The sequence below is a fragment of the Pyrus communis genome, chromosome 15, assembly GCF_041283825.1.
Source record: "Pyrus communis isolate YQ-2024b chromosome 15, ASM4128382v1, whole genome shotgun sequence".
Lineage (NCBI taxonomy): Eukaryota > Viridiplantae > Streptophyta > Magnoliopsida > Rosales > Rosaceae > Pyrus > Pyrus communis.
The window spans coordinates 30,631,980-30,650,932 of NC_142579.1; the positions used below are offsets into that span (position 1 = coordinate 30,631,980).

The 18,953-nt window shown below is 34.9% G+C and overlaps 1 protein-coding gene across 3 annotated transcripts; it reads right to left on the bottom strand.

Moving 5' to 3' along the window:
- Positions 1-384: 384 nt before the first annotated feature.
- Positions 385-5,014, bottom strand: LOC137744113 (NADPH:adrenodoxin oxidoreductase, mitochondrial). Of its 3 annotated transcripts, none has more exons than XM_068483982.2 (13): positions 4,791-5,014; positions 4,536-4,640; positions 4,195-4,308; positions 4,060-4,113; positions 3,335-3,451; positions 2,740-2,849; positions 2,576-2,649; positions 2,297-2,358; positions 1,968-2,166; positions 1,714-1,774; positions 1,464-1,531; positions 947-1,092; positions 385-794 (listed from the first exon to the last, which is right to left on the bottom strand). In XM_068483982.2, exons 1-13 carry the CDS (start codon positions 4,905-4,907, stop codon positions 570-572), a joined length of 1,452 nt encoding a protein of 483 aa, XP_068340083.1. In that variant the 5' UTR covers positions 4,908-5,014; the 3' UTR covers positions 385-569. The 3 variants fall into 3 exon arrangements, with proteins under 3 accessions (XP_068340083.1, XP_088542888.1, XP_088542887.1); XM_088686762.1 differs by having other exon boundaries at positions 4,536-4,649; positions 4,791-4,927; XM_088686761.1 differs by lacking the exon at positions 4,060-4,113.
- Positions 5,015-18,953: the final 13,939 nt, after the last annotated feature.

The window sequence follows — 18,953 nt, forward strand, 5'->3', positions numbered from 1 at the left end:
TTTGACTTTGAGCCTACATACCTAAAAGCAAATGTCAACTAGATATGTGGTCAACAAAAACTGATACTACCAAAATGCTCCGATAGGACTGACTACAGTGCTTACAAGTAAGAAATTCACGAGGGTCATAACCTGTTCGACAAAATGAAAAATTTTAGGGCATGTTTACTTATTACCAAGAATGAATGATACGATGGAAAATAATCAAATCAACTACCCCCTAATTGATATCATTTGTTGTTTTTAGGGTAATGGATTACTGATATTTAAGATGGGACCCACAAATTCAAATTACTTTTGTGTCAGTAAACGTGAAAAAATCGAGGACTAAAATGATTCTTTTTCTTCTCATACCCATTTCAGATAAGTAAACATTACAGGAACTATTGAAATATCGAGATTCATTTCCATTGGTCTACAAAGAAGCTACATTCATTTCCAGCCAGCAAGAGTTTAATGGCTAAAGTACAGGAATACCATAATGTATTTCAGTGAAAGAATAAATGACCTCGCTATAAATCTAAAAAACAAAGGGAAAAAAGAAAAAACAGAAACCCTGAAAAGAGTATTTAATCTGTTGCTACTTTCTGAAGCTCCTCCAACGTGGCTAGTTTTTCCCTCGGCTTGTTTCTTAAGTTCCCAAGCCGTCTTTCTTCCGAGTCTATCTTTTCCCAATCACGAAATGGTATAACTCTGACATTCCGATTGTCCAGCAGTTGGAGGAGACCCTCCCTGCCTGAGTTAGATGAGGATGTCAATCTTCCTAGCTTAATGTCGTCAGATATGCTTGCAACCTGCAATAGTGCCGTTCAGAACAGTGACGTGACCAACGTAATTAACTATTATCTATGACAATTATCGGCTTCGAGATGCTTCATGAGTTGCTAATGATGGGCATGAACAAACCTTAGTGCCTTTCATCTAAGCAATACAAAAGACCACTTACAGTTTCTTCTGCACAGTACAGGTTTGTAGCAATGATCCCGGTTGGTCCTCTCTTCAACCATCCACATACATATAAACCCTTCTCAAGCAGGGTTGGATCTCCAGATGTATCACTTAGAACACACCCTCTAACATTTGGAACCACACCTGCAAAGAAGGCCATCAGATCAGACCATCATTATCATCCTTGATCCTTTTCATACATATAGGGGTGATCCTGTGAGCTATTCTCATGTGTCGGTTTAGAACCATTTCTGCTACGAAGCTTATTTAGTAGATCCGAGAAATTGGAAAATTTTAGCTAAAATTCAATACCTTAATGGAACAGGTGAATGAGGCCCTCTAAAGAATCAACAAACCAAAATTCCAATTCCATATGAAGTTTGTATTAGCACATCAGATAGAATAATCTTCCCCATATTTGTACAATATCAACTTTGCAAAAACATAGAATTTTGAAGGAAATCTAAAATTCAGATAGAATAATATGCTTACTTCCTATAACAACATCTACGTACCTTTCCGATGATCGAAGGGTAAGCCATCAACTGGCACTGATTTGTAACCAATGCTCTTTAGCACAATCCTGGAACAAGAAAGTATATTGCCAACGTTGTTAGTGCCTCATTTTTTCTCTCTCCACACCCACCCTTTTTTAACTTTTTATTTATTTATTTATTTATTTTATTTCACATTCAACTGCATGCACATTGCAGGAATATGCCTCTAGTAATAAAATTAATCAAGGTTGAATTTCAGAAAAAATACCCGCATCCAAGCTCTTCAAACTGTCCAGTGCCTGCAGCCGTTTGTTCTCCTGGGCTAATACCTAGAAATTGAAATTTAGTGATTTAGTTGTCATCACTAGCGTTATTACAGCTTTCATAATACCATCATCAGTCCTTCCTGACAATGAACCCATGGTACAGTGACTTGGTGATGTGTTTACATGTGATATGGCCTGACCTCATAGCAAAATGCATGAAAATTTTAACTACAAATGTTTATGCGGAGCAAATTACCTATGAGTTTTGTCTTCTCAAGTCTGACACCAGAAACATGGCCACTTCTCTCATAAGACTCTAGAAATTTATTTGGTTTCCGAAAGAAAACAAAGTGCAGTTCACGTGCATCTGAGCTGGGGTGTGAAGGTCTAGTCATGGCTGCCTTAGAGAGCAACTCATAAACCCTTTTCCGAATTCGATTATTCTTCATCTCTTCCTTACCAAATCATAGCAACAAGTCATAGAAACACCAATGGAAACAAAATTAAGGGAATTAATATACCGCCAATAGCAGCTTAGAATACTTCAAATTAATAACTATAACTGTAGCTCTGGGAGAGAGATACCTCATCTGCTGGAGTTGTGAGAAGATCAGTTTCCTTTATGTGAACATGTAGATCCTTGATACCTGAAGAACAAAGACATCAATTTTTTTTTAATTCTGCATATAATAAGTTTTGCAGACATGAACACCAGTAATATTTGTTACGTGAGGGGATGATGAAACAATTACACCAATGATTTTGACAAAATATACAAACGAAATCTGTTTGCAGATATTATTTCAAAAGGCCAACACGCTTCACTTGAACTAAAATGAGTCTCACTCTCATGTTAAGACTCACCAAGAATTTCACGAAGCTCCTTAGCAGTGCAAGCTGCTTGGACCGGTCCCCGCCTTCCAACCAAATACACTTTCCTGACATGACACTAATATCAATGAACATGAAATCGAGATAAATCAACAATTTTATGTAACTGGTTACTCTCAGGATATGAGATATCAAACCTTATAGAGCTATCTTCAAGAGCTGCCAAAGCATGGCTTGCAATATCAGTTGTGGCCAATTCTGTTGTTGGGCGTAAAAGAATACGTGCAGCATCAAGAGCTACATTGCCCTGAAATCAAAAGGAGCTGGGTTTGCAAGGTATAAAAACTGTTATGTAATAAAAGGCTATATGTTTGTCCCTCAAGAGTAAAAATGTTTACACTTTCTGAATATCTGAACCAGCATATACTACTAAACTCACCTATGGTTTATTCTTATTACCCAAACTATACTCAATACCCTCCAAGTCACTGTTCACTTAATTCATTATCCTAACTTCAAATAAACAAATTATTGGCCCGAACTTTCAAGGATGGTAACATGACGTGACAAACCAATGTTATTTAGCACCACCCCTATTGCCTGACAACTAGTCATATAGTTCCCACCTGTATTGAATGCAGCAATAAGTAATCTGGATTAAGCTGCAGCAATTTATGTGTAGTGACAAGGATAGCAAAGTACATATATTAACCAACCTCATGTCAGTAACTCAAGAGAAGGATAATTATATTTATGAACTTGTTTCCTAAAGTCTGAAGATACGGTGGATACCTGACCAAGAATTATAGCAGTATCAGAACTCTTCAAGTCGGGATTTAGGTATCTGCAATTTGGGTGCCCATTATACCACCAAACAAATTCTCTGGCTGCATATACACCACTCAAATCCTAGAAAGAGATATAAACCAACAACTTTAAAAAGATAAATAAACAACATTGGTTGCAATCATAGTTAATAAATTGGCATATAATACATGTACGTAAGTACATTTCAAAAGTACTTCCGTTTTCTGTACACATTTCAATTGTTCATTAAATTGCAGGTTTTCTAAAAGTCCAACACACGATACACATATTATACAAGCACAAACGTACTTTATGCATTTAATACATGTTATTTTCACACATTTTTTAATAATAAATATAAAATTCACATATTTTATACGTCTTTTTAACATATTGTTGAAGAAATAGAAATAAATAAATATTTGAAATAAAATATTAAAATTTAAAAAAATGGCCAAACTTTTCAAAATATATTAGCAAAGTTGCCAAATAAATATATTTCACATACTATACACGTCCCATAGGAAGGCAGATTTGATCTCGGGCCTCTGGTGTGACAAGAGGCTTCACCAATTGGAACCCTCATAATTAATCCTTAAAGAATCAAAAGCACTGGACCAAAAATTTTTATTTTGTATAAACATTGTCATCCTGCTGATCACAGAGCACCATAATACTAAAGATACAAAACCAAAACAACAAAAACATACTTCTCCTGGGATACCAAGACCTCTATCACTCTCAGCTCCATAGGCAAGCACAACCTGCGTATTGCGTAGTGTTCATGACAAACAAATAGCCATAACAGTAACTACATTTAGTATTATTATTGAATAGGAACTCACCACATCGTACAACTCACGTAGCTCCGGGAGAGTTACAGAGGATCCAAGGGTGATGTTTCCAAAGAACGAGCAGCGTTCATGTTGTGCAACTCGCGTAAACTGGTTCACCACAATCTGTTGCAAGTTTTCTGATAAACTAAGCTCAAATAAGAGATTTATTTCCCGCCACACCAAGACTTTAACAAAATAAACAAACAAAATCCATACAATACTCCTTATTCGCGAAAATTTATATCGATTATCAACAATGCATCAGTTCAAAAACTTCAAATTCTCCCGAACTATTTCAATTAAAATTTCTCAAAATATAAAGAAACTGAGATTAACAGTAAAGTTGTCACCTTTGTTTCGGGATGATCAGGCGCGACGCCGGAGCGGACTAATCCGAAAGGCGTTGGCAACCGATCAATGATATCCACCTCTGCTTCCTGGTGCGCCTTCAGCATCTAATTCAGCTCAATTCAAACCAAACCAAACCAAATTAAATTCCAAAACTTTATTAAACTTAATCGAAAACAAAATCTTGACTTCTTTCAGTTCAATCAGTTACCAAACAGTTCAACGCAAGCAAAAGCACAAATACAAAAAGTGATTACCTTTTCAGCAGTGTAGAAGCCAGCAGGTCCGCTTCCGACTACGCAGACGCGAAGAGGCTGAGAAGCGACGGTCGAGAAGGTTCTGTAAAGCCATGTCCGAGCTTGAAAATTCGCCATTTTTTGGTTGGCATAAGAATTTGATCGAGGCAGTGACGGTGTGAGTGTGGCGGAGGAAGTCGGGATCTTCGACTTTCGACCTACGGGTTCTTCTTCTTTTTCTTCTTTTTCGGGTTTGCGGGTGAATCTTCAGGGTCGGAGTTGGAGCTCCGGCCCATGGATCGGATGGTTTTGGACCGAGTCGGATCTCTGGATTTGATATTTAGACTTTGGGCTTTGAAAGCCCATAGTTAACTGGCCTTATTCATTTTCATGAATGATGTGTGAATTAAGAGTAGCGTGTTCAAATCCAGTCCAATCTTTGTTCTTTGCTGACTTCAATCTAATCTGGTTGATTTTCTATTGCTCCAATATAGTCCTTCAAGAAATTCGAATTCATGACCTCTTCAGCAATGTAAAGACTAAGCATTGTTAATTCTATAATTGACATGTTTGAACCCAATGACGAGGCCAACTTTCGAAGGACAGTCCCTCAACACGAGGAACGTCATTCAACATGGTCTAGTGATAAGTTAAACTCTATTAAAGTATTTCTCCTTCCATACTAGGGATGTACATGCACAAAGAATGGAAGATGAGATTAATGAGAGAGGAGGAGCCGCTGAATCAAGTGATCATGTGCGTTATTTTCCACAACTCCAATATAGTAGTCTATAAAACTTGAACTAAAAATATCTTTCAACAAAAGAGAAACTTAATGCTATCAAACCAAATGATCATAGGCGTGGGTTAATAGATTTCAATACAAATATCTAATTTTGATTTTGTACGCGTTAAAATATTTGAATTTTAAAATTACAAATGATCATAATTTTTTTTAAAATTATTGCCAACTCTCAACCACAAACTCATGAGTCAACTTCAGAACTATCGATTCTTCAAGGTCAAGCTAAGATTAGGCAGAAAATCTTTCTCACAATAAAAGTCCATATAGAAGATTCTTAAGGAAAAAGTTTTAAAAGTGTTGAATGTTTTCCTTTTGATTACGCAAGTAACAAAGATTTTCTTTCTGAATGAGCATGTTGTGTGACTTACGTTATTTTTTTTTTTCTTTCATTCAAGCAATGCACTAATCCAGCACCATTTACGGAGAAAGAATTTGAATTCAACAACAATGAAGGAGACAACTACTGTATTAGACTTAACCGACGTTCTAGTTGAATGATCTCGTTAACAAACAAATAATTAAGATGTCTTTTCCATCAATATTAAAATTTTCACAGTTATTAGTGCTTCAAGTACTAATGATTTATGCAATACATTTACGGAATAGGATCTTCTTCGGATCATCTTTGTGGGATCCGATGATCAATCAATCGTACCAGTTCATCATATATCGTGCGGTTAAAAATCATTTAAAATTTTTAATTTAAAATTAAATATAAATAGCACCTAACGAAAACTGACCGTACGATATATGATGAACATACACGATTAATTAATTTCCGAATTCCTACAAAGAAGATCTGGAGAGAATCCTTATCGTACATTTACCACCAAAAATCTATAATTACGTGCTGACCCCATCACTTATCCAAAATAGTAAACCCATGGCAAGTTGACCAGTGTCAACGCAAGTCAAGCGAGCATGCTACTTATTTGTTCTCGTCCTCAGTACAAAAATAGTGCATAAGATGTCATAGTTGACGTGTTCGTGACGTCATATTAAAAATTGTAAAAAATATTTAAAAATTGGGGAGCTTGTGGGACCCAGGATGATGATGGGACAGTAAAACAAACACTGGAAAAACAAGGGGAGAAGTCGGCATCCAGTGGCAGAGGCAGTTTTAGCTTTATGTGAGAAGAAGGGGAGCAAACGGCTGGTAGTGGCCCTTTTCCTGGGACCACCTCACTGGGGACAATATGGTCCAATAACTTTAAGTCCCTTTCATGTATAAAAAGCCCAATGGGAAAGAATTCCGTTCGAACAGAACTTCTTCACCCTCGCGCGGACGGTTGGGCCCACAACCGCCTTACCAACTCTTTTTAGCTCATCCAACAACAATAAAGTTTTATTCCATTAGATGGAGTCGCTGTTGACTACTAAAACTCCACCACGCTAGTTCTGTGTCAATTTTTCCGTAGCTCCAAGTGCACTATGTTTTTTCTTAGGATCTATTTTTAAGTTTTTCTAGATCTTCCTCTACCATTTCGCTTTGAGTCTCTGTCTCGTATTCGCATATTTTACTTCGAGCATCTGAAAGTCTTCCGTTCATGTGTCCAAACTACATTAACCGATTTTTTCTCATCTTATCTTTAATTGTAACTACTCCTACTTTACCTTGGATATCCTCATTTTTAATCTTGTCATTTCTCGAATGTCCACATATCCAACTGAAGCATTAATTTTTAAAAAAATTTCTCTACAATAATATGTATAATCCTTAGTTTAAAAAGCAACAATTAAATTTTGCATTTAGGTATTTACCATCTCATCATCAAACAATTTTTCTAATTAAGATTGCGTATTGTTTTTTGATTTTTCACGTTTAAGATGCGAATGATCTGATCTAATGTTGAGCAGTTGAATTCTCGTGGCCATATCTTTTTAAGTATAAATGAGTTCTTATTTATACTATATTATATTAAATTTACTTAAATCAGCTCAGTCCATTTAGGCTCTCGTCTATGTTTTGTTTAGCCTCCAAGGTGTTAGGCTCCAACTTGATGCCTAACTAGCGTCTAACACCTTTTAGAAGATAATAAGAATTCAATTTTGTTTAATCCCATTGTTTCTACTGTTTACTACATTTTTGCACACTCGTAATTTACAAGAATTTTTTTTGCCAATCACACGTTATTATATAAGTGGATGAAAATTTTGTTTTCAAGTGGCACCCCACTTATAGAGTAAAATATAATCTACTACTCCATATTCCAGACACACTAAACAATCTCTCATAATTTACACGTGTGGCACCATGTGGGCGGCCTCCCCATCTCAATAGAGGTTCGTTTTCTTCTGGTGTGGATCGGAACTATGAGCATAAAAGCTTTGGTTTCTGGCTGTCAGGCACGTGATCTAGCATGTGAACTATTTCCATTCACCTAATTTATTTTCTTTTCTTATTTTATAATTTTGTCGTGGTTAAATTTTGGGCATATATGCCAAAGAAAACCGTGTATTAATTTTGATCTTTATTTGTTTCTATAATTGTTAGGACATTTTGGTGCATGGAAATATAATATCTGAATTATATATTTGGAGTGGCTAAAACAGTACTCATTTAAACCAAATTTGCAAACTAAATTATTTGTCACCAGTAGAAAATAAACACGTTAACCAACACTTGAGTAATAATTCAATCATTAACAATCACATTATTTCGTTTACAAAATTTGGTTTAGAAATTTGATCTCTCTAGCATTGCTTTTTTTTTAAATTAGATATGTTATGATGAAATGTGGGTGATGTTTGAAAAATAAAGAAAATTTTGATTTGTGGAAAATTACATTATTACCTATGACTTTATCTGTGATAGAGTATCAAATTGCTTTTTCATCTTCTTTTAATTGTCAAAGCGGGTTAGATTATGACAGTAACGACACCTAAACATTATGTGTAATCTCTTTGCTTAACTTTATTTGAAGATGACTACAGGTTTATACAGTAGTGATTAGGATTAGGGTAACTTAACACATTTTAAAATCTCTCATTTGACTTTTCTTCTCTTTAAGCACATTCGTTTTGACACATATGCCAGGAAAAAAGCAAAAGCTAGCCTTCAAATAATTACCTCTAAAATAATTGATAAACTGTGGTACACATACAAAGTATTTTATAGGCAGGAGTGGGGCAAAAAACTGGAAAGTAGGAATTATTCAATACTTAGATATGTAAGAAGACAAATTATTTTATATAATAATAAAATCTATAAAGCATATGAAGATTATTGGGATCAGTATTATATATAGCTGTGTTTAAGTGGGAATCTGATTTTTTATTTCCTAGCTGAGAATGATTGAAAGATTTGTTTATGTCTACTGAGATACGGTCTTTTACTTGTCTTCCAAGATTATTCCTTTCTAATATTTTACGTGAATTAATTTGTTACTTTACCTTGTTGTTTGTTGGAAAATTTATCACTTTACTTAAATAATACATTTAGCTACTATTAAAGTTGCATCAGTCGTACTTTATGCTACTGCAGAATATTTTTGGTGTCTCTACCAAAAAATAAATGAAGAATGTTTGGGTGTTTTGGTAAAAAGAGAGTAAAATTGGCGAATCCAATCTAATAAAATTTTCTACTTTGTGAGAGTCGCTATAACGTCTATCATTCATTTTGCAAACCGAGTAGGTAGAATTTCTGACAAATTGAGTAGAGTAGAATGGATAGATCAAGAGAGTGGTGAATATTTATGAAGGATTGATTGATGGGAGTTTTAACGAAAAGTTCACGGTACTGTTCACTTTAACGAAAAACCACATTTTTACACTAAAAAGTCAATCATAGTACTATTCACTTTACCCTTTATTTTGTCTTTATCATTAAAACTCAAAGTTTTCAAACCATTTTCATTAGTTTTCTTTTGATTGATTGATCTACATAATATATAAAACAAAAAACCATATTATCTATCTTCTATATTATTAAGAGATGAGAGCTTTTCAACTTTTTGCCCTTTTTTTTCCAATTTTGCCCCTCACTTTTGAATACACAATATTGACATGAGGAGGGCAAAATGATAATTTTGTATCTTTTGAACTTTTTTTTTTCTTTCTAATTTTGCCTTCACTTTTGATATACAATGTTAACATGAGGAGGGTAAAATAGTAATTTTGTATCAAAATATTTATATAAGATAAAAATATACACTTATTAAGAGAAATTGTCTCACCAACATTTTTTCATATAGGTAACTAAAATCATGATGTTTTTTTAGATAGTTTGAATGAACTTAAGCGGTTGCGTTTGAGGAGAACGTGAAAGGAAGTAGACAGTTGTTCACACATACAAAATATGTGCTCTCTGCTAGTATATACATATGTTTGGACAAGAACAAATGGGCAATGCTTCGACATACGTGCACGCAAAACCAGAAAAATGCAATTGAGCCCGGAAACATCATTTTCTCCCACTCGATGTAGCCATGTAGAGGTTAGATAAATAATAAACTTATAACACAATGCCCGCTCCTGAGGTTAAGGTTGAAATGATCAGTGTCTACATAATTAGAAAAATTGAATATACAGACATAAAGAAAAACAAATTATGTTAGGGTACTTGATAAGAGAGAGCAACATCAATCGATAAAAAAGGAAAGACATCGGAAATAATTTATAAATACATCAATATTTTTACACTATAAGGGTTATGAAAAAAAATGAATAAACAAGGGTCTTATGGCTGAAATTGGGGGTGACCCATATATAGTAGTATTGAATAAAGTTGAGGTTTTACAATAAAATTAATTAGCAAATAGCAATGATGGAGAATGACCCCAGCACATTTAGTGTCATCTCGTTTAATAATGTGAGATTTATACTTTGAACAAATGTCCATTGCCGATTATTACAAGACCATTATAAGATGATGCGATATTTTTCTTGTAGTGTCTTTGCGGTAGTTTTTAGTTTGCAATGTTTAGCCATCATGAGTTTTTATATCTCATGTGCTGGTTGGATGTGAGTTCCGTTGCTAAAGAATTATATTTATATTTTTGATGAGTTAGGAATTGAAGAGTTGTGAGGTTTCTTTTGGCATGTGTGGTTTCTTGTTTATATGTACTCCAGGTGATTAATTTCCCATGTGGTTTTTCAAAAGTGAGGTTTGTTATGAGGGTCATGTTGGCATGCGTATGTAAGTTTTTTATTGTTCTTAATGAAGTTTCATTTAATCTGAAAAAATAGGGTCTTACAGTTGACGCGATTAGGAGCATTTGCAACCAATAGTCCTGTATATTTGACTCTCGTTTTCTGCCATATCACTTGTATAAACTATAAGAGCGAGTGCATCAAAAGTCCGGTATACTTGACTTCTCTACAACCAATATCGCTAGTATACAGGGCCGTTTTGAATTCTGGGTGGCAGGTGAGAAATTAAAATGATGTTTTTTTGTTTACACATTATTTTTACAAGAAAATAAACATATGCCTCATTTCCCTCATTTCTTTCGACACACTATTTTTGAAAGAAAAATAAACATATCTCCCTTTTCTTTATAACACGTTATTTTCACAAGAAAAATAAATATATGTTCCTTTTCTAGGCTTAAAACATAATAGTTTGACTAAAATAAATATATAAGACTACATTCATTGAAAATTTTGTTTTCTAGCATTTCTAGAGGTAAAATCATCAATCACATATCACTCTCAATGCACAAGATTGTCAATCAATCTATTTAATCTTTCTTGTGCTTGAAAGTAGTTTGTCAACAACTTAAATCGATATCTCTTTTGTAGCTTCTTACCAATGGCAAGAACTAAAACTAGGGTAAAGAACTTAAAAAGACACTTGAAGGGAGATTGAGAAGGAGAGAATGAAAAAGGAACGAAAAATTGAGAATGTTGTTTGCACTCTAGGTTTGAAAAAGAAATAGGCGCAAAGTTATGATTAACCATTATTTTAAAATTATCCTATTAATATATAGTTCGTTTGTGCATTTACACCGTATTTGCATTGGATCCTTAATTAGATAAAATAAAAATCAATATTAAGATTTAAAAACTTACTTTTGTATAACCTCATATTAAATATTTACGTTTTTGTGTTTTCGTATATGTGTACTAATAAAAATTTAAAATTTTGGAACTGTATTCGTATTTGATGCTGGGCGTCTTACCCTTAATAAGAAGTAGCCCATATAAAAAGAACGAAAAGAAAACCGGCATCCCATTTTCCTCTTAATTGCCAGTTTGCCACCTGAGTCTAAGCCAAGTGTAACATCTTAGTTTTGAATTTTGAACGTCTTTTTATTAACCATGAAAGTGAACTTTTCTACCTAGCTATCAGTACCACAGTAAAAGTACGGGGGAGTAGTTAGCCTTGTATACCTTCCACTTTTCAAAAAAAAAAAAAAAAAAAAAAAAAACCATGCATACCAAGCAAAAGTGAAAGTTATTTTCTAGGATAAAGTACAAAAAACTACTTCAACTATTGATGTCACGATACTTTTATACATCATCTTTTAAAATTGACAATGTCATACCTCATCTTTAGAATTTGGTTCAATGTTATACCTTCCGTTACTTGGCCGTTTACTTTTCAGTTAAATGCTGACGTAGCTTGATTTGGGGTCCACTTTCTATTAAAATATTATTAAAAACTAAAAAAATTATTTAATATTTTTTAAATATTAAAATAATAAAGAAAAGTAAATAAAAATAAAATAAAAAAACAACAACCCTTAGGCCTCGTTTGGTAACTCGGACTGTACTGACTATTTCTGTCGGATAGGATAAATAGCCACCGGATAGTACTGACTAAATTAGTAGGACGTTTGGTGCAGTATCGGACTAATGATTGTATTATTTATACTGTGTTTGGTATTATACTGGATAGGAGGAATCAAACTTAAAGTAAAATTTAAAAAAAAAGTGAAATCATTTTTTTGTTCCCAGATCTCTTCGCACCCCCTAAACACCCTCCATTTCTCTCCCTTCTTCTTCTTCCCCGACTGCAGAAGAATCCCAAATAATTGTTCCCCATCTCTCTCCGCCGCACCCCCCAAACTCCCTCCCTTTCTCTCCCATATTCTTCTTCCCCGACTGTAGAAGAATCCCAAATAAATTCAAATAGCCAGTTGCAGAAAAATTCCAAATTGAAATCATCTCTCCGCTGCACCATGTTTCTTGCAAGACCCAGTTGCAGGGGAGGACGGCGAGTAGGTGATGAGGAAGGCCACAAGAAAAGGACAACGAGGACTAGGAGAGCAGAGATGGCGAGAGAAAGCGGCGCGACAGAAGGAAACAGGGAGGACAGCGATGGCGAGAGAAGGTGACGGGGAGGACGACGATGCCGAGAGAAGGTGAGAGAGAGAGGGTCGAGTTCGCGAGAGAGGAGAGTGAAACCGACTAAATAATCCGAGCGTTTTGGTTGGTTTTATTAAGCAGGCGTATACCGTGTTAAATAAGCAGACCGGTTAAATTAATCTGGCACTTATTTAGTACGAGTTAACCCCAAACACCCGGGTCCGTATAACTAATCCTATATGATCTGCCAAACAGGGCCTTAATTTGTCCCACCCCCTCCCACTTCCTCTCTCTTCTCCCCCATCTTCATCTTCTTCCCCCCAACTGCAACCCCCAAAAAAAAAAAAAAAAATTCCAATTTGTCTTCCCCCCGCACCCACCCTCAGTTTGTCTTCCCACCCCCAACCCCTTATTCTCCCTCTTGCAACCCAGAAAAAAAAAAAAAAAAAAAAAAAAAAAAAACCCCAGATCCCGTCGACGGGAAGATGGGTGTGTGGAGAAGGTGGATGATGGGTGCGGAAAAAAATGTGGAGAATGGATGAGAGTGGTTGATTTGGGGTTGGCAGGGGGTTTGTTTTTTTTGTTGGGGGGGGGGGATAGGAGGGTAGGAGGGGGGACGAACTAGGTTCGCTTTGGATTTTTTTTTTTTTGGGTTGCAGGGGGTTGATTTGGGGTTTTTCTTTTAACTTTTTATCTTTCTTCTTCTTCCTCCTCATCTTCTTTCTGGGTTGCAAGGAGGTTGGTTTGGGTTGTTTTTTTTTTTTTTTTTTTTTTCTCTTCTTCTTCTTCTTCTTCTTCCGGCGCTAGAGGGGGGTTAATGGGTTTTCAAATTTTATTTTTTAATACTTTTCTTTATTATTTTAAAAATATTTAATCAATTTTTTTAGTTTTTAATAATATTTTAATGATATTTTAATAGAAAGTGGGTCCCGAATCAAGCCACGTCAGTATTTAATTGAAAAGTAAACGGCCAAGTAACAGAAAGTATAACATTGGATCAAATTCTAAAGATGAGGTATGACATTGTCAATGTTAAAATATGAGGTATGAAAATGTCATGACACCAATAATTAAAGTAGTTTTTTGTACTTTACTCTATTTTCTATATCTATGGTGGAAGGCTAGTGGAGTTCTGAATTCATATAGAACACCACAACAGAAGAGATATTTCTTTTTAAAACATAAAAGTTTTATTGTTTCTATGTGTTTGTCTTCGTTGTCATAGATGGGGGATTTGCGTAGCATACCTTTTGGTTAAAGTTGGTATTTAAAATAAAATGAAATTAATTAAACCAGGATTATTTGGGTTATAATTTAAGGAACTTTAACGAAAAGTTTTCGGTATTGTTTACTTTAACGAAAAACCATATTTTTATACTAAAAAATCAACCATGGTACTATTCACTTTATCATTTATTTTATCATTATCATTAAAATTCAAAGTTTTCAAACATTTTTCATTAGTTTTCATTATAATTAACCCTTAAGAGCGCTTATTATGTAAGATAAACTATACATCTAGGGATCCTAACTAGGAATAAATTAAGGGAATATAAAGCATGTGATGAGGAATCCAATGATGAAGCATGATCAAGATGAAAGAAAAGAACACATCCTTTTATGGGGTTAATATTCGACTTCGAGGAAACGACATGCCAAGTATCAAAATTGTCTACTTCATTAAGCGGTTGTTAATTTGAGTTATGAAATTAATTAATTTGTATTATGATATAGAAAAACATGCAGCTACTCACAGTCTCACACTATTCATTCAGCTATATATTGCCTACTAGGACAGAAAAAACAAGACAAAAAACATAGAGGTCGTGATGATCATGCATGAATGCTGAGGCATGTGTTGCCGCAATGGGAAAAAATATTGTCCTATTACTAATGTGAAGGCTGAACATTTGAAGTTACAAAAGGATCCCCACCCAGTGTTAAAGGTAAGTGAAATTTGAAGTCCTAATGTTATGCGAAAAGATTAACTAAATAATATGATAAATATACTAATGTTATGTTTCGTTAACAATCACACTTTTTTGTATGACATGTGAAGGGGTGGAGCTAAAAATAACGTTTATGGGGGGCACAACTAAGCAATGACGAATGCAAGTCATTGTGGAATTCCAAAATGAGCGCGAGCAATGCTAATTTATTTATTTATTTTTTCAATTTAAGTGAGGCATTTTGTCGAGCACTTGGCCAACCCAAACTCATTGATGCAGGGTGCAGCGGATAGAAACAAAAATAAAATGATAGATATGATTGATAGGTAGGGTCAACTATCTCCTAGTGCGAGGAGAGTCCTGAAAACCCTATAAACTTTGGTTCTAGTACCAGCCTACAACGTAGGCACTAGAAAGAACAAAGCAATATACTCTTAAACAAGAGAAAGGCACAAATATGAGATAGAAATCTCTCTGAAACCAACAAAAATGTCCAACTCCTTCATCTTACAGCAAGAAATGGTTTTTATAACCATTTTGTAACTTACATTTAGAAATTAAAAAGGCAATAAACATAAAAACTCATAAAATTGAAAATTACATAAACAAACGTTATTATCAGCCATAAAAACGTCATAACTGTTATGATTAGCCAAAGAAAGGCCTTGTAATTAACCTAATTAGCCATTTGTATTAAAACCCTCTTTATTTCAGCACATTAATTCATCTTTCGATAATTTATGTGCTCCATTCCAAATGCATCTGCTATTTTCTTATCCTGCATCATTCTCCCATTCTCGAAGAAAACTCGTCCTCAAGTTTTGTTCTTCCTCGATCTTTAGGATGGCCAATCAATATTTTCCACTTCATACATATTAGCAAATGAAGGTTCAGAATTTTCCAAGTGTTCCTGCCCACAAATTCATGCAAGTTCCATTGCAGCCTTCCAAACCATGTGTTGTTTAATCTATTCATAATGTAATTTTGATTTCAAAGTATGCAAGTAAGTTTTCCAAATAGTTTCTAGTGATGAATAGGCTTGGAAGAGTAATCCAAGCTCAGAATCAAACTCAGCAACTATTTTTTTTCCAAGGTTTTCTCATGATGTCACGAGCAACAAAATCTTCCCAAACATAATCATGATACAAATGCGAAACTTTTACCTCTTGATGAAACTGGACATGGAAGTCTTCATCCATTGTAGTCAAAATGTAACTATGGTACTCATCATAAATTGGTGGAGAGTACCAATCAACAAACTTCTCATAGACTTCTAAATCTTCATCACAGACAAAATTATAATCAACTTTGTCGGTACATTCCATATGTTCAACTTTTGTTTCAAATACAGTGTCGAGAATTTTGTCAACCTCAAAACATAAACCACAACAAATGTCACAAGAAACATCAGGACAACTATTGAACTTTGGAGGAAGATCAAGATTTATGAAGTTGTCACCTGAAAATTCCGAAGCAACCATTTATTCGACTTCCATTTGTAAAACATACCCAGTCTCAGTTATTGGTAGTAGTGACATGCTTTAGTAAAATGAGAATATTTTTTTGCACAAATAACGGATTGGAAAACCGCTTGAAGATTTGAAAACTAGACTGGAAGGGCTTTCCAATGACATATGGCTTGATGGTCAAGTAATTTTTAATGAACTCGAAACCTTGCCTGCAACACGGAGGATATGTTGGTTTCGCACAGCACCAACGCTCTGTGGTGTTTTGCCAATATCAGTTCACACAAAATTCCATTTGATGCACATTTTGTTGCATTGGAATTTAGACTCCCTGAGCCTTTCGATGATGCATAGTTCTCAAAATAAAAGTAAAGGAAACTGAACCAGAATTGACGACCAACAGAGATGATGTGCCAATCCGATGAACGTCTCAAGCTCTGATACCAACTGATGCAGGGTGCAGTGGATAGAAACGAAATAAAATGTTAGATAGGATTAATAGGTAGGGTCCACTATCTCCTAGTGCAAGGAGAGGCCTGAAAACCCTATAAACTTTGGTTCTAGTACCAGCCTACAACGTAGACACTAGAACCAAAGTTTATAGGGTTTTCAGGTCTCATCTCGCACTAGGAGATAGTGGACTCTACCTATCAATCCTATATATCATTTTATTTCGTTTCTATCTGCTACACCCTGCATCACTCATTGTATGCTTAGCATATATCTCCACCCTTTGTGTCATTAAAAATGATATCTTTAGAGTCTATATTGTTATAATGAACAAAAGGATAATTATATAGGCATAGGGTTGAGGGGTTGAATTTATTACACATACGAGATGAGGGAATTCTTCTTCATGAGTTGCTAGAATTAACTCTACAACTAAACATTTTTATGTTATGTATCCGCTCTTGGTGGTTTTGACGGAGGAGGAGATTATAGAGTTTTTGGTGGTGGTGAGTTGATTAGTAATCGTTGTAGTCTGATTTGACGTCGTATCGAGCAACAGAATGTGGCTGCGACTTAAGCACAACCCTTTTTCTTGCTAAGACCACCATTTTTTCAGGCCAACAACTTGAAAGGGTACGTGCCCCCTTTGACCCTTAGTGAGATTCGTTCTTGTCCATGTGTAGCCATGTTATTGAAGAATAAGCAATTCACATATACACATTAACGATTGACGATATTCAATATGATGTGCAACTAACGAAAACTATCAAACTTGTAGATAAAGTATGATATCACAACAAATTTGAGCCACAAGTTCAAATATCTTAGCCAGCCCTCAATGTGCCAAGACCTTCAACCTTTTGGTTTGAAGAATAATCAAACTGTAGTAATAATATTTAGTATTAGAGAGAGAAGAATATGAAGGAGGGAAGGTGAGGACAAAGGAGAAGTGTTTGTTCGTTGTTTGTTTTATCGTTTGACGACACTGGAGAGAGCCAAAGACTAAAAATAAACAGTGAAAAGTGGGTGTGCTGGAAAAGACATGGCGCCCCCGATAAATATTTTGGCAGTACGGACCAGACATGCACATTCTTATATGCTCTAATGTGCCCAAAATATGTTCTTCCTCAGGCAAGCTCGAGATTTAAGGGTGGTTTGTTCATTTGTTTGTTTGTTGCATTAAAATGCGGTTTAAGGGAATGTATGTCGTGGAATAAACTCATTAATTATACGAGGAGAATTTTAATGTGATGCTGGTTCTAATTTGATTTAGTTATTGGAGGGTTCATGGATTTTGCAAACAAGTGGTACTCGTTGGCATGGGGTTTTTGATGTTGGGTTGGGCGCTTCCAATTTCCAAACAATAGAGGTATTCAACCATCACATAATGGTCCACTAGATAGGGACAAATTTCATACTCATATTTTATACGATATGTCTTAAGTTTAATTCCTGACACTGGTGATCACATGATGATAGCTCGAGAGAGACTAAAATGTCTATATATGTGAGTCTTCCCCAAATGATTGATGAAGATAGATGATCTGCCACAATTGTTACGAGAGTTTGCAATCATGTGACTCCACTTCTTGCTGGCCTTCGAAAGAGTAGACTGCCGTGATGAAGCCACCATCTTGTCACATTCTTAAGGAAAGAAAACCCATAGAGATTGTATTTCAATGTTGTAAGAAGTAAGAACTAGTTATTTACCTTTTTATTAGGGAATATAGTCCATGGTATTTGATATTTTATGGGTAATGTTAGGAGATCAAATTTAAAACCAAATTTGTAAACTAAATGATGTGTCAACAATAAAAAAACAAACGGGTTAATCGACACTTAGTTAATAATCCAATCATCTACAAGCACATCATTTGGTTTGCAATTTTAGTTTAAAAAATTGATCTTCCTAACATTACCCATATTTTATTATTGTTAGACACCACAAGTTCAAAAAAATGTACCTTATGTTTATGGACCACCATATTGCCAATTATTATATTTATGTCTTTTACTTAATTGAATCCATTTGTACATGGTAAGTCTTTTTTATTGGATAAATGTATACTAAGTACTCTTGTGCAGCCACATATACATGCAATTATTCTAGGAAATTGCAATAATGATAATTCTAGGAAATTGCAATTATTCTCTTGGAAGACCTGAGAGTAGGGATCTCCAAACCCTAGACATTGACCTCTCGAAAAGTATACAACTGTGCGAATGCCGGTCGTCTCTATACTCTCACGGGTCACCATCCTCA